This window comes from Asterias amurensis, chromosome 15, assembly GCF_032118995.1.
Source record: "Asterias amurensis chromosome 15, ASM3211899v1".
Classification (NCBI taxonomy): domain Eukaryota; kingdom Metazoa; phylum Echinodermata; class Asteroidea; order Forcipulatida; family Asteriidae; genus Asterias; species Asterias amurensis.
The window spans coordinates 9,362,163-9,379,091 of record NC_092662.1 but is presented as its reverse complement, the minus strand read 5'-3'; the positions used below and the strand labels follow the sequence as shown (position 1 = coordinate 9,379,091).

General features: G+C 37.2%; 1 protein-coding gene across 2 annotated transcripts in view; it reads right to left on the bottom strand.

Annotated features, from left to right (window-relative positions):
• Nucleotides 1-14,570, bottom strand: part of LOC139948328 (complement C2-like) — a 90,261-nt gene extending 75,691 nt beyond the window's left edge. The window contains exon 1 of one of the 2 annotated variants that reach the window (XM_071946460.1): nt 14,447-14,570. Coding sequence is in view for 1 of the 2 variants with exons in the window: in XM_071946459.1 (XP_071802560.1) it covers nt 14,447-14,513 (67 nt within the window). In the remaining variant the exon portion in view is untranslated. The remainder of the gene's footprint in view (nt 1-14,446) is intronic. The other variant, XM_071946459.1, reaches the window with a different exon arrangement.
• Nucleotides 14,571-16,929: the final 2,359 nt, after the last annotated feature.

The window sequence follows — 16,929 nt, the reverse complement described above, 5'->3', positions numbered from 1 at the left end:
AGTGTTCGGGCCAACAGCCCGGAACACCTCTTATTTTTGTTCATTTTTTTTTACTTCTTCTTCTTCTTCTTCTTCTTCTTCTTCTTCTCAGCGTCCCTTGTCCGCTAACAAAAGCGCCTTTTCCAAATTCGTATGAACTTGAAACTTCACACATAGTTAGCGATTTATTAGGAAAAGAAACCGTGTGAGTTACGTCATGATGACGTCATCAATTCTTGAGTTATGAATATTCAAAGTTTATTAATTCAAAAAATCATAACTTTTGATCTACATGAGGGATTCTTACAATCGAAACATCATCGGAATCGTCATTGAAAACTCCGTAAATGCCTCACAGACATAACCCCATTTTGATGTTGTCTTCCGGCTCAAAAGAGAGGTTGAAAATTTCAAAATTCACGTCTAAAGAACAACGTAAATCCCCATTGGTATGTGCATAAACATTGCACGTAGGCATACACACAACGTGTAGTGTATTAGCGGTGCAGCAGAGTCACGCTCCAGTGATCATCCATTGAGCGCGAAAAATCTTCATGAAGAATAGTCTTCGTTCAAGGCGGTTAAAACATGCCCCTTACAGTCTTTTCTACAGTCGTCAATATTTCCTAAGTTCATATTTCCTAAACTACATAAGCTATTTTGACAATCTACATGTGTGTATACATCATATGAAAGGGCTTTACGTACTTTACAGAAATGGATATGTTGGTGAACTTTCGTTGACCTTTTGACCTGTTTAAGCCGGAAGTGACTGTGAAATGATTTGAAAGGGCGTTGTTTTTTGCCTTTTAGGTTGAAATATACATCCTTTGATGCTTTACCATAACAGCATACAAGTCTGGCAAAGTTCTGGTTTAAAACAAATATACCGATGATGTCACCAAACATACACTTTTACTAGAGTGATCATGTTGTTTTGACAGTTTTTGCAATTTGAATCATTTATTACAAATCTTGAGAACAAAGCAAGGTGTAATATTTGTTATTTTTATCCAGGCTTTTATTTTATATAAATAGCTTTGTTTATAGTATGTTTTCAAGAAGTTTTCAACAAACATTTTCCTTCTGGTTAGTTAGTCTCGTCTCCAGTCGTCATTATTCACAAGTTCTTATGTCCTCAACCACAATAGCTATTTAGACGATCTACAGGCCTACATCATATGAACGGGCTTTTTCGTACGTTGTATGCTTTCAAGGCGTTTCAACATTCAACAAACATTTCTCTTCCGGTTAGTTGGTCTCTTCTCCAGTCGTCATTACTCATCAGCTCCTATTTCCTTAACCACAAAAGCTATTTTGTCAATCTATACATCATATGAAAGGGCTTTTCGTACTTCACAAAAATGGGTATGTTGGTGACCTTCTCTTGACCTTTTGATCTGTCTAAACCGGAAGTGCATGTAAAATGCTTTGAATATGCGTTACTTCTTGGAATTGTCGCTTTGTAATTTCCACTAGGCTTGTATTTTTGTACTCCCGGATGCCGAACACCTTGTTTTTGTTATGACAAAAACTTAAGTCTAGTTTTAATTTTATATCTATGAACAAAACGAACTTCTTATTTAAATTTTCCTACGGTGTGGTCTTTCGAACCTTATTATCGAACCTTATTATCGATTCGGACTATTGAACCTTATTGTCAATTCGGACTATCGAACCTTATCATCGATTCGGACTATCGAACCTTATCGTCGATTCGGAATAATGAACCTTCGGACTGTTGAACCTCGTTTTTGTTTTGAACTATCGAACCTTCGGACCAACTAACCTTTTTTTAAATTCGGAATACCGAACCTTCGGACCAGTAAACCTTCGGATCGATAAACCTTCGGACTAATGAACCTTCGGACTATCGCATCAAATGTTCGGATTAACGAACCCTATTACATTTTCGGACTAATGAACCCCCTCTTATGGAAAATTTGCGCGTTCGGACTATGGAACCTTCGGACTATTGAACCTTCGGACTAACGGACCTTCGGACTATCGGGCGGACCCTGTATTATCTACCGAACTTACAGTTTTAAGAACTCATGATTTATTTATTTAATTATTTATTTCCAGGCAAACAGCACATGCAAAGAATAAGCAATAAAAAATAAGACTTCACAGAGAACAAGCCTGTGGATAACCAAAAAGCGAAAATAATCACTATCTAAAGGCGATCCAGACAAAAAAAATAAAAAAGGCACAAAAGGGCACAAGGACAAAAACGACATAAAAATTGCACATCAAATACCAAATCCTATATAAATAAATATAAAAACTGTAGAAATACATTAAATTTTGTATACAAAAAAATATAGATCAACCAGAAGACCACGCATCTTCGCTCCTTTAAAAAAAGGTAGGAAGTCAATCAAATTCCCTTCAAATCTCCTTAAACCCCAATACTTTTTTCCTACAAAGCCAAGAAAAATACAGTAATTAGAATATTGCACAAAACTAGTGAAACCAGGAACCTCAAAGGAACCATACAAAAAAAAAAGTACAGGTAGGCGATTGAAGCTAAAATAGAAAGGAAGAACATGTTTGTGGATTACTGACTTATACTTATGAGAGTCAATAGCTTTTTCTCTAATGGGAACGGGTAAGCTATTCCACACATAAGGGAAATTGGTTAAAACGGAGTGTTTAAAAGCATTAGTTCTAGCAAACGAAATTTTAAATCTACAATCATCCAGATGCCGGGTGTTGATAAGAGGAACTTACTGTTGTTTGACATTATAACGTTTGTGAATGCAACGTAAGCCAAAAGTAAGGAAAAGGTATTTGTGACGGTCTGCAATGGATGGGAGTTTGAGCACTGTTAGACGATTGTGCGGCACTATAATGTAGCCCGAGCCCTAAATGTAGCCCGGACCTAAGGGAAGCCCCAAACATGCCCTAAATGTAGCCCGAACCTAAATGTAGCCCCAAACATGTTGCTAAATGTAGCCCGGACCTAAATGTAGTCCCAAACATGTACCCAAATGTAGCCCGGACCTAAATGTAGCCCCAAACATGTACCTAAATGTAGCCCGGACCTAAATGTAGCCCCAAAGATGTATCTAAATGTAGCCCGGACCTAAATGTAGCCCCAAACATGTACCTAAATGCAGCCCGGAACGACATGAATATTTAATAAGCCGATCTTTAGACAATCTTTGCAGCACCTTATCTCAAGAAGTATAAGGCCGATTTTTAAACTGTTTGTAGTTACAGACTCCTTGGGGGATGGAGGTTAATTTTGAAAAATAGTGACCTCAAGTTGACCCCTATTTCGGGGTCAACCGGAAGTAGGACTATATCTCAAGAACTATACAACAGATTTTCAAACTCTTTTCAATTATAAACTCCTTAGGCATAACATAATATTAACTTGTGAAAAACCGTGACCTCAAGTTGACCTCTACTTCCGGGTTTACCGGAAGTGGGACCATATCTCAAGAAATTTACAACAGATTTCCAAACTTTTTTAAATTATAAACTCCTTAGACATAAAACATTAACATGTGAAAAACCCTGACCTCACGTTGATCTCTACTTCCGGGTTCTCAAACTGTTTTCAGTTATAGACTCCTTGTGCATCAAAAATTTGTTTGAAATGACTTTGACCCCATGTTACTCAAAAAGTACACAGCCAATGATCAAACTTTTTTTCAGTTATATTCTCTAATTCGAACATTGATGTGAACATTCTCGTGGAATTTCTCCTATTTGGTGTAACTGTGTATACCCATTACTGGCATTGTTCAGCCAACGGTACGGTGTCATGTTACAAATCCCGGAATATTCTTCAGTGATTTTGAGAATTGAGTCTTTATTGAACAACAAATTGCAACAGTAATCATGTCTTTTTAATGCACGTTTTATGTCATGTTTGTTTACATATAATAACACCCACAACAGGTCACGAGACGCACGGAGCGCAATCGGTCTATTGAGTCCAGTTTATTATGCATGTTTTTTATTTGAAACGAGTCAAACAACTCGCCCTTACATTCATTGTAGCAATCATAGTGTGTAAGGGGAGAAGCGAATCATACATGTAGCTGTGTATCCAACCATCAGATAAGACAAGTGTGATTTTTTTATATTTTATTAGATAAGTGCATCTTTATACAGAGTTTTACTATAGATGGGCATGCGCCGTTTGTATGATGGTGCGGGTAGGAGGAAAACGCATGTTTTTGGTGTCTGTATCTGTCTCTGTATTTAATAGTATGTGTTCGTCGCAGAGACTAAAACTGGCATAAAATGAAATAACTTCCCCTCATATTCTTTTTCAATCAGTAAATTTCGCCATGCTTGGCCTGTGGTTCTGTCAAAGAGAGACCGGTTTTTAGCGGGACTTTCTTGGCTAAATGCCGCAGGCTTTGCCTTGTCGTTGTTTTCATCTCGTTTTTGTTTGCATTCCCTTTTTTTGATTTTTTTCCTGTCATTCTCTGAGCGCTTTGTAACCTTATGAAAAGGCGCTATGGAAATGGTATTACTATTATTAGTATTTTATTATAGGCCCCCTATAGAACGGGGCCCAGTTTTAATGCCTATATGCTTCAACCAAACTCTGCCCACACAACCACCATGTTCCGCTTATCGTGCAAGCACTGAAAAATCTGTGCAAGCTTCGAATCAAATGTTACATACGATTAGTTTCCCCGCAAACAAGCAAAAATATCCCTGCTAAGCTGTGAAATATGCTTTATGTAAGCGCATAATATCCGCGCTTTTAGAGTGTCAATTATTTACCTACGCAGTGAAGCAGAGTCATTTTTTTTACTTTTACATGTCATGGTTTTGATAAGCACCAAACTCTGCGCTTACGATCACCATTTCCGCTTTAAGTGCAAGCGCGGAATATAATGTGCGAGCTTGGAAGCACACATTTCGCTTGACTTAAGCGCATAATTCACCACTTCTGCTAAGCACTGAATATTTGCTTCCAGAGCAGAGCATGACATTGAGCCCTTTCGCACAAGAATTTTCATGAAGCAAGTTCCCATCATGATAGACCTGGGTGACTAGTGAAATTTACTACGCAACTAGTCGCACCTCAAACCCATTTACCACACTTGTCGAGATAAATTTTGGATCCTCAAGATTTGTGCCGCAATGTGCCGCAAGCACAATATTAACTAGACATTAAGTGTTTGTGAACAAACAGGAAGCTGTTCCGTGTTGTTTTGCTGGGATCAATAACTGGAAAAAGGTTTTTCAAAACAGTTGTGTAGCTCTTGATATATTTGTATGGTCACAATTCCGGTTGCCCGTAAGTAAAGGTCAATATGGACTCACAGCTACCAAAGACTAATATGCACTGCCCAAGGAGTCTATAACTGAAATAGCTTAAAAATTGGTTGTGTATATATTGATATATGATCCCACTTCCGGTTGACCCTGAAGTAAAGGTCAATCTGGGGTCACCGTTTTTCAAAGTTAATATTTATTGCTAAGAGTATATAACTGAAAAAAAGTTTGATCATTAGCTGTGTACTTTTTGAGATATGGTCCCACTTCCGGTTGACCCGGAAGTAAAGGTTAACATGGGGTCAAAGTTATTTCAAACAAATTTTTGATGCACAAGGAGTCTATAACTGAAAACAGTTTAAAAATCAGTTGTGTAGGTCCCACTTCCGGTTTAACCGTAAATAGAGGTAAACCTGGGGTCACGCCTTTTAAGGTTTAATTTTAATGCCCAAAAAGTCTACAAATGAAAAAAAAATGAAAATCTGTTGTATATATCTTGAGATATGGTCCTACTTCCGGTTTACCCGGAAGTAGAGGTCAACGTGAGGTCACGGTTTTTCATATGTAAATATTTTATGCCTAAGGAGTTTATAATTGAAAAGAGTTTGAAAATCTGTTGTAAATTTCTTGAGATATGGTTCCACTTCAGATTGACCCGGAAAAAGAGGTCAACTTGAGGTCACGGTTTTTCACAAGTTAGTATGTTATGCCTAAGGAGTTTATAATTGAAAAGAGTTTGAAAATCTGTTGTATAGTTCTTGAGATTATGGTCCCACTTCCGGTTGACCCGGAAATAGGGGTCAACTTGAGGTCACTGTTTTTCAAAATTAATGTTTGGGGCTACATTTAGGTCCGGGCTACATTTAGGGCTCGGGCTACATTATGGTGCCGCACAGACGATCATCGTAACTACAATCAGGGTTATCGTTGAAACAAGCTCTAGTGAATCTACGTTGGACACGCTCTAGTGCATTGGTATAATTAGTCTGAAAAGGAAACCAAGCAGGAACAGCATATTCAAGGAGGGGCCTACAAAGGGACTTAAAAAGCAAAACGAGAGAAACGGAGTCTTTGGAACGTAACAGTGCGTCTAATGAAACCAGATATTCTAGAGCCTTCGGCAACAATGTTCTTAAAGTGGGGACCCCAAGATAAGTAATTAGAGTTTGTAACCCCAAGGTATTTAAGACTGGGTTGCTCTAAAAATCAAAGAAGTGGTGGCAGACTTTCAAAAATGGATTTCGTTTAAACTTTGCACAAGTGAAGGCCATCATCCAAAATGTAAAAATAAAGCATAAGTTTTTGCATTTTGCAAAAGTAGAAAATTACCATATTTCACCTAATTTAGCTCTTTTCATGAGTAAAAATTTTCCAAAGTTGAGGGCTCCACTGTGTACAAACCAAATAGTTTACTTTTCAATTGTCATCAATTAGTCATGGTCATCTTTCCGTTTCTCTGTCTTGTACCTAATCTCAGTCGTCCACGGTAAGCCCATCATAATTGTTTTTATTATTTTATTTTTATTTTTTTACGTAATTGGTTTTCAAACATTTGTTGGTGTTCGTTGTATTTTTCACAATTTATGTTCACTTAACAACAGTTTATTCCAACCCTCCCCCCTCCATACCTAGTAAATTTATTATAAAATACTTAACAGGCAGGTCGTGCAGTCTCACTGAGACGAAACCTGCCCTTCCTCAAAGCATACTGCACCTGATGAGTTGTGCTTTTTACATTTTTATTTTTCTAAAAGAGGAAGTTAAGAGTCAGTTCAGGTAAATAGTTGACATAGTTGCTCACGGTCAAAAAAATGAATTTTTTTATACTTTGTTGGTGGAAGGGCCTTGGGGTGCAAGTTAACAAAATTGCATTTTCATTTCTATATATAGCCCGTTGCCATGGTTACGGCTCATTTTGTTTTTTGGCCATTTTAGGCCGATTTTGGGGTCTGAAAAACTGGTTTTTAGCTCATATTTACAACTCCACCCAACCAAAATGCAACATTATTTCAAAAAACCTTTTATATCACTACAAAGTATCATCCTTGGCCTTCCTTGAGAAAAAAAAATTATTGCTTTAAATAACACCCTTGTGCTATTTTTGCATCATGCATTACAGTATGTTTTTAGAACTTGCAAAATCGACATTTTTACCCTATTTTTGGACCCCAAAATGTCAACTTGCCAGGGGTCTCAGAAAATTTTCCTTTCGGCTGTGATTAGGGCCAACAGTGGTCTTTCCATATCTGGTGTCAAAAACTTGGGCAATTGTATCCTGTTGTGACAGTATTGCCTCAAAACTAAACTTTTTTCCCCAAAACATGAAAAATGCCTTTTTAAGGGTCTTTTCACATAATATCGAAATACGTGTCCACGGTAAAAAAAAAGGAATATTTTTCTTATACTTTGTGGATGGTAGGATGGTAGGGACTTGGGGTCCAAATGAATAACATTTACATTTCAAATCATAATATAACACGTTGCCATGGTAACAGTTCATGTGTGTTTAGGCCACTTTAGGCCGATCTTGGGGTATGAAAAACTGTTTTTTTAGTTAATATTTACAAATCCACCCCACCAAAAAACAAAAATATTTCATAAAACCTTTTACATCACTACAAAGTATCATCCTTGGCTTTACTTGAGACAAAAAAATATTGCTAACAATTTCACCCTTGTGCTATTTTTAGAACGTGCATTAGAGTATGTTTTTAGAACTTGCAAAATCAACATTTTTACCAGATTTGTTGCCCTCAAAATTTCATTTTTTCAGGGGTCTCAGAATATTTTCCTTTCGGTTTTGATCAGGGCCAAAATTTGTCTTTTTTATTTCTGGTAAGTAAAACTTGGCAAGTGTATCCTGATGTTAACAGTACTGTCTCAAAAATAGACTTTTTTCCTCAAACAGAAAAAATGCATTTTGAATTGTTTTTTCTTCATACTGAATTTCTAACATTAAAAAGTAATAATTCTATCAATCTTGCAGCTTTTCCTTAGCACTAGTGGATTACCCAACATTTATCAGGAACTGTTGATGACCTTAATTTTAGAATTTGCCCGGCCCAGCCCAAATCATATTTCTTGACATTGCATAAAACAATGTTTTGTGAATAGCGCCTCTTCTTTTGAAAGTGTTCCCATTCGGTTGTTATTGGTGTTTTCATGTCTTCTGGGTAGAAACACTGTGTTTATTGTATCCTGTTGTGACTGATCATGCCTTAAGTATAGTAATTTTTTCAAAAACAACGCATGCTTGTTAAAAATCTGGCACTGTTTCCATGCCCTTTGAGTACTGAATACAAAGTTTTTATTTAAACATAATGGTATCCAACCAAACCATAACCAATGCTTTGCCACTGAGAGTTCTTGATTTGGCTACTTTACCTATTATACAGGTATGATTCCCATTGCAAGTAGAGTGCGATGAGCATTCTTTACAAGTTGTCTTTAATACAGGGCCTACTCTCCTTGGTCCCTGCCTGCTACCAAATGTAAAACTTTTCTTAGAGACAGAGATCATAAACGATGTAGTTTCTGTGCTTGCGGCAGATGGTTTGGAGCATCCAATCATGTCCAACACAAACGTGGGAAATTAAAAAGCCCGCTTAAAAGTGTTGGAAAAGTTTGCCAAGATCTTATAAAAAACAATGATACTAACGATTTGCAAGATGAGCGTAAGAGATTATTTTAAAGGAACACGTTGCCTGGGATCGGTTAAGTTGGTCTTTTGAAATGCGTTTGTAACGGTTTGTTTTAAAATGCATGGTTTTTGAGTGATACTTCTGTGGATCATTATATTCTACTTTTAAAATATCTTTCTAATCATAATGCATTTTTTAATAAACGTTTACAAACGCTTTTCAAATACCAACTCGACCGATCCAAGGCAACGTGTTCCTTTAATGAAACAACATTGAAAGAAGTTGTAAAAACTTGCACCTGCTGAACATAAATAAGTAACAAAAGTCTATTCAGGCTAGTTTGATTATTATTTCCATTCACTATCTTACTAATTCATAATTATTATATATGTCTCTGAGAACGATCAACAAAAAACATTGTCAAACATTACCTGCTGAATTGTTTATCACGTTAAATAAACCAACTCTTTCATTGTTTGCAACAGTACAATTGAAAGGAACCCCACCATAGATGGGGGAACTGCTTACAGAAGGCCAAAGCAGGTGAATGGCCATTTATACTTTGGATACAGTACTTGCTCACTTTTAGAGCCTCTTTGTTCTGATTGGGATGAAAATGTTTAGTTTGGTAGCGGGCAGGGGACCAAGAAGACTATTATAAGGCCATGTAAAGACAAGAACAGTAAAGATTGCTCATCGCACTACTTCTCTTCTTGCAATGTGTACCATACCTGTACAACTAGGTAAAGTAGTTATGGCAAAACAAGATCACAGTGGCTTAAAGAGCATGGAAACAGTGCCATATATTTTTAACAAGCATGCTCGTTTTTGTTTTTTATCAATTCAAACTAAGGGATAACTTCAAAATGCATTTTTATTGTTTTTGGAAAAATTACCATTTTTGAGGCAGAAGTGTCACAACAGGATACAATAAACCAAAGTGTTTCTCCCCAGTAGTCATGCAAACCATAATAATAGCCCAGTCAAAACAAAAAGGGAAATATTCTGAGAACCAATAAAACATTAAAGACAGTACAAACTTTCTTGATGTGCAAGGGGAATTAAAAAATGTGACTTTCAAAAAAGAGGCGCTGTTCACAAAACTGTTATTGTATTTTATGCAATGTCAAGAAATATGATTGGGCCAGGGCCGGGGTGGGGCAAATTATAAGATTTAGGTCATCAACAAGTCCTGATCAATGTTTGGTAATGCACTAAACCTACAAAGTGCTTATAAAAAGCTGCCAGATTGATGGAATTATTGCTTACTTCTTCATGTTATAAATTCAAAATGAAGCAAATATTTCAAAATGCATTTCTCTATGTTTTCGGGGAAAAGGGTCTATTTTTGAGACAGTTCTGTTACATCAGGATACAATTGCCCGAGTTTTTCTTACCAGAAATAAAATGACAAATTATGGCCCTGATCAAAACCGAAAGGAAAATATTCTGAGACCCCTGAAAAATTGAATTTTGCGGGCAAAAAATTTGGTAAAAATGTTGATTTTGCAAGCTCTAAAAACATACTGTAATGCACGTTCTTAAAATAGAACAAGGGTGAAATTGTTAGCAATATTTTTTTGTCTCAAGTAAAGCCAAGGATGATACTTTGTAGTGATGTAAAAGGTTTTATGAAATATTTTTGTTTTTTGGTGGGGTGGAGTTGTAAATATTAGCTTAAAAAAACAGTTTTTCATACCCCAAAATCGGCCCAAAGTGGCCTAAACACAAATGAACAGTTACCATGGCAACGTGTTATATTATGATTTGAAATGTTAATGTTGTTTATTTGCACCCCAAGTCCCTACCATCCACAAAGTATAAGAAAAATATTCCTTTTCTTTTACCATGGACACGTATGTCGATATTATGTGAAAAGACCCTTAAAAAGGCATTTTTCATGTTTTGGGGAAAAAAAGTCTAGTTTTGAGGCAGTACTGGCCCAACAGGATACAATTGCCCAAGTTTTTGACACCAGATATGGAAAGACCAATGTTGGCCCTAATCACAGACGAAAGGAAAATTTTCTGAGACCCCTGGCAAGTTGACATTTTGGGGTCCAAAAATGTCGATTTTGCAAGTGCTAAAAACATACTGTAATGCATGATGCAAAAATAGCACAAGGGTGATATTTAAAGCAATAATTTTTTATCTCAAAGAAGGCCAAGGATGATACTTTGTAGTGATATAAAAGGTTTTTTGAAATAATATTGCGTTTTGGTGGGGTGGAGTTGTAAATATGAGCTAAAAACCAGTTTTTCAAACCCCAAAATCGGCCTAAAATGGCCAAAAAACAAAATGAGCCGTAACCATGGCAACGGGCTATATATAGAATTGAAAATGCAATTTTGTTTACTTGCACCCCAAGGCCCTTCCACCAACAAAGTATAAAAAAAATTCATTTTTTGACCGTGAGCAACTATGTCAACTATTTACCTGAACTGACTCTTAAGTACTTTGTTGCCGGCTTAACATACTAACTACAAATTAACCCCCCCCCCCTACCCCCCCCCTTTTCCCCTTTTATAATTTGTCTTTTAAATTATTTCCCTTTTCTAAAATATTATTCTATAACCTAACCCACCCCACCCCCCCCTCCCCCCTTTTATAAGTTGTCTTTCAAGTTATTTTTTCTTTTTTTCAAAATTCCTTTTATAACCTAACCCACCCAAACCCCCCTCCCCCTTTTATAAATTGTCTTTTCAACTAATTCCCTTTTCTAAAATATCCCTCAGAGCCTCAGGTTTCGTGTAGTTTGTCAGGCTTTATGTCGTTAGCCTAATTACGCGATCTAAAATCATTTCCCCTTTATCCCCCCAAACACTTTTCATAATGGCCAAAACTTAGCTTCGTATATTTTTTATTTTTCTTCCTTTCGTGCCGAGTATGTACAATGTCTAGATCTTATATAACTAGTCGTCACACTCATTCTAGCACACTAAGAACAGTGATACTCTTTTTCTCAACGGTTTGTGTCTTTGAGGTTTAGTATACCGCGAGGTATATATAGGGCAGTTAGACTTTAGGTCTTACTTTTTAGAACAGTGCGTCTAATGAAATCAGATATTCTAGAGCCTTTGGCAACATGTTCTTAATGTGGGGACCCCAAGATAAGTAATTAGAGTTTGTAACCCCAAGGTATTTAAATTGGTTAACCAATCAACTCCAGTTGATTATTGCCCAAGAAATAAGAACAATCAATTGGACGACGACTGCGGGTTATGTGCATAGTTTTACATTTTTTGGCATTCAGCGACATATTATTATCCATACTCCATAAAATGAAATTGTTCAGATCTTCTTTGAGAGCGAGGGAATCCTGAGGGCTGTTATAATACGGTAAATGATAGTATCGTCCGCATATTGAGCAACTGAGGGGGAAATAATGCCGGGCGAATCATTAACAAATATATTAAAAAGGAGAGGAGCTAAAATTGAACCTTGAGGAACCCCAGAGGAAACCTCACACCAATCCGAAACTGAACCTTGAAAAATAACACGTTGTTTACGAAAAGAAAGAAAAGAATGAAACCAGTTATGCAGAGATCCACAAATACCATAGTTATGTAATTTGCTGATGAGCCTGTTGTGGGGCACCTTGTTAAAAGCACGAGCCCAGTCCAAGAATATAGCATCAACTATAGGTGGCTGATGCTTGTCCAGGGCAGCTGACCAGTCATGAAATAATCTAGAGACTTTGTAGTACATGAACGACCAGGTAAAAAGCCATGTTGGGCATCAGACAAAAGTTTAAAAGTGAATAATTGGTCAGAAAGTCGATTAGCAACCATACGTTCTAAAACCTTACCTACAGCAGAGCAGATGGAAATAGGACGATAATTACAAATATCAGAATTATTCCCAGGTTTGGGAATGGGGACCACCTTGGCTGCTTTCCTAGCTAGTGGAATCTCTCCTAATCGAAGAGAGAGGTTAAAGAGCCGAGCTCGATAAAATCAAAAATATCAATTGCTCGAAATCAAGCAATTGAAAGCACACAACTTCGTGTGACAAGGGTGTTTTTTTCTTTCGTAATTATCTCGCAACTTCGACGACCGATTAAACTCAAATTTTCACAGGTTTGTTATTTTATGCAGATGTTGAAAAACACAAACTGTGGAGACTAGTCTTTGACAATTACCGATATTGTGAGAAACGGCTCCATCTGAAGTAATGTAGTTCTCGAGAAAGAAGTAATTGTTTACCTTTGGTAATTGTCAACGTCTTCTCACTTGGTGTGTCTCAACATATGTACAAAATAACAAACCTGTGAAATATTGAACTCAATTGGTTGTCGAAGTTGCGAGATAATAATGGAAGAAAAACACCCTTGTCACAACCTTGTCACACCCTTTCAGATGCCTGGTTTCGGGACCTCCAAATCTTACTCTGAGGTCTCAAATCAAATTCAAATATTTCAATAAAAAATCACTTCTTTCTCGAAAACTATGTTACTTCAGAGGGAGCCGTTTCTCACAATGTTGTATACGGTCAACAGCTTTCCATTGCTTGTTACCAAGTAAGTTCTTATGCTAACAATTATTTTGAATATGTACAAATAGTGTCCAGTGCCTTTAACTGTATCATCGTGTCGGATGGACCAACTTTCATTGCTTTGCTTTCTCTTTATGTAAATTAGCACTGAAGAAAACCCAGGCCAATATATGCTTAACATTATTTGTAAACACGCAGGTTTTTATATACTGTATAAATACTGTCAAAAACTATGTACTTCAAATAGTATTAGTGACGAAACAAATAAAATTGAAAATAAACAAACAAACAAACACCCCTCCCATGTACAAAAAACACTTAAACACCACCAACACCCCCCACCCCCCCCCCCCCCCCCCAACAAACAATAAAAACATCACCTATATAGTTTTTTTCTAAAGTTATCTGCCTCTGTTACAAACGATTTTAAATATTGAATTCATGGTTTGAGTCGCACACACTAGATTTCTAGTATTGTCACACACACTCGATTTCGTGGTATTGTCACGTAATGTAATAATAATCAGAAGTGAGAAAATGGAATTTAACTTATAATAGCAACCAAATGGACCGATGGTATTAGTGGAAACAAATAAATGCAAACAATAGATAGTGGCATAACGTTTCGACCCTGGCTGATTCTTTCGCAGGCCATTGATTTTCCTTTGGCAATAATCCAAAATAAGACCAGTCTTCTCACTTGGTGTATATAAAAATAACAAACCTGTGAAAATTTGTCCTCAATTGATCGGTTGAAGTTGCGAGTTAATAATGAAAGAAAAACACCCTGGTCACACGAAGTTGTGTGCTTTCAGATGCTGGATTTCGAGACCTCAAAATCTAAATATGAGATCTAAATCTAATTCGTGTAAAATTACTTCTTTCTCGAAAACCACGTTATCTCCGAGGGAGCCGTTTCTCACAATGTTTTAATAAAACTTTTATACCATCAACCTCTCAATTACTTGTTACCATGTAAGTTTTTATGCTAACAATCATTTTGAGTAATTACCAATACATGCAATATTGTCTCATGCCGTTTAACGTTCGGCTCAAAACGAGTACCAATCAAATTAACTTACCTTGAACGAAAAACACTTTCCGCGGTATGGAGCAAACCCTTGTGCCTGCCGAGGAGCCCACGCTCATGTTAACATTTGATTTCACTGGCTATAAATAAACCTATCAAGCTTATGCAAGCCACGCACTACCGCGAATCCAAAAAGTGGGAGGAAAAAATGTAGTTCCGTGTTCATGTGTCAAAGCGGATGCGTGGGTATAGGCAAAGTAGATAAATGCACTCTGTGAATGTGTGACTCGAGTCTTCAGCAGTACCTTGAGTTTTCATAAACCCTGACTTTAAGATCAGTTCACACAGCTCGAAGATACTAGTCCGTTTTGAATCGGCTTGAGCCCAAGGTTAAATTTTACATTGCTTATTTTGTAGGTTCGATAAAGTTATTATCTATAATAGCTTAAAGGCAGTGGAAACTATTGGTAATTACTCAAAATAATTATCAGCATAAAAAAAAACCCTTACTTGGTAACGAGTAATGGGAGAGGTTGATAGAAATAAAACATTGTGAGAAAGGGCTCTCTCTGAAGTGACGTAGTTTTCGAGAAAGAAGTAATTTTCAACGAATTTGATTTCGAGACCTCAGATTTAGAACTCGAGGTATCGAAATCAAGCATCTGAAAGTACACAACTTCGTGGGACAAAGGTGTTTTTTCATTATTATCTCGCAACTTCGACGACCAATTGAGCTCAAATTTTCACAGGTTTGTTATTTTATGCATATGTTGAGATACACCAACTGTGAAGGCTAGTCTTTGGCAATTACCAATAGTGTCCACTGCCTTTAAGGGTACGTCCCTATAAAACCCACAAATGATAGGTGGTAGTTAACTACAAAATATTAAATAAATTCTTGTAAGGATTCCGATATCAAATTGTGTCCCTTTTTGTACCTTTATACTTTTTTTGACTTGCTGCCGAAGGACTTGAAAGTGACGCCTAACTATAAGCTGTCCATTATCATTTATGTGTAGGTACCGGTAGGTATCGATAAGCCACCAGGTACACTTAATTGTTGTCTGCAACTCAGGAAATCAACGGAGCTGGACAGATGTTTGTTCCGTCTGTGAAATGGGAAATTGAGAGGAATCCCCACTACCTCTTCTCTTCCGAGGCAAGCTTCGCATGAAGGTCGTTTCCTGGCATAGTCCTTCACGAGGAAGCGACTGTTTTTCCATATCTTGAACCATAGACTTGATTCAAATCCCAATCTCGCGAGAATTCTTCTATTTTCAGTCCAATTGCCTAATATCACAAAACCCAATATACGAGAACGGGACTTGAATCAAGTCTACTTGAACCCCGGGTCTGACTTCCACCTGCTTCTGGTTTAACATTTTGCATACAGCTGTTCATTCTACACAACCTACTCCCCCCGAAGCTCTGTATTTGAGTATTTTAAAGATATGCTAATATTGTAAGGATATTAAGAATACGTACTGAAAACTGATCGTGATAGGGCAATGTGTTATTGATCAATTCGATAGGTTTTGATCGATATTATTTCGATAATGTAGGTCTACTGAGAAAAACAATACAGATTTGATATCATTATTTAAAGAAGAACAAAAATAATATTTTATTTACGCTCACGTTTACGTTAAAGGCAGTGGACACTATTGGTAACTACTCAAAGTAATTATTTGCATAATACCTCACTTGGTAATTAAGTGAGCAATGGTGAGAGGTTTATATAAAACATTGTGAAAAACGGCTCCCTCTGAAGTGACGCAGTTTTCGAGAAAGAAGTTATTTTCTACAAATTTGATTTCGAGACCTCAAGTCTAGAGTTTGAGGTCTCGAAATCAAGAATCTGAAAGCACACAACTTCGTGTGGCCAGAGTGTTTTTTCTTATCTATTCTTATTTGTTTTTTTTTTATTATTATTATCTCGCAACTTCGATGACCAAATTGAGCTAAACATTTCACAGGTTTGTTATTTTATGCATAGTGAGATCATGGAGAAATAATACACAAGGAGTTACAACGAACAGAAGATCAAACGTCAAAGGTCTGGTACCGCCACAGATTTCCTAACCGCATGCGACAAAAGCTGTCTCTCTGTTTGCGCTTGCACAATATGGACCCGAGGTTAAAAGATTACGCGTGCATCATAGCGGCGGGGTCCTCCTAAAAGCCGACAACAAGCCGACAACAAGTTCAGAGCGCCGCCAACACGTCGCCATCAAGTTTTAAATACCTCAAAAATTGCGGGCGCTCTGTTTCTCTGATTATGATTTCACCAAGTGAGATCATGGTGACAGAGATCCGAAAATCAGAGAAACAGAGCGCCCGCTAGCGTTCGGTCATTACAAAGCGTGTACAGTTTTTGCCGTGCATAGATCGGAACGTTGGTTGTGTGTGACCGCGCAACACCAATGGTCTTGGAACCAAGACTAAGAATTGACTAGAGTGGGATTCGAACCAACGACCTCCGGATTAACGTGCCGGCGATCTACCAACTGAGCTATCTAGCCCTATATTGGCGGT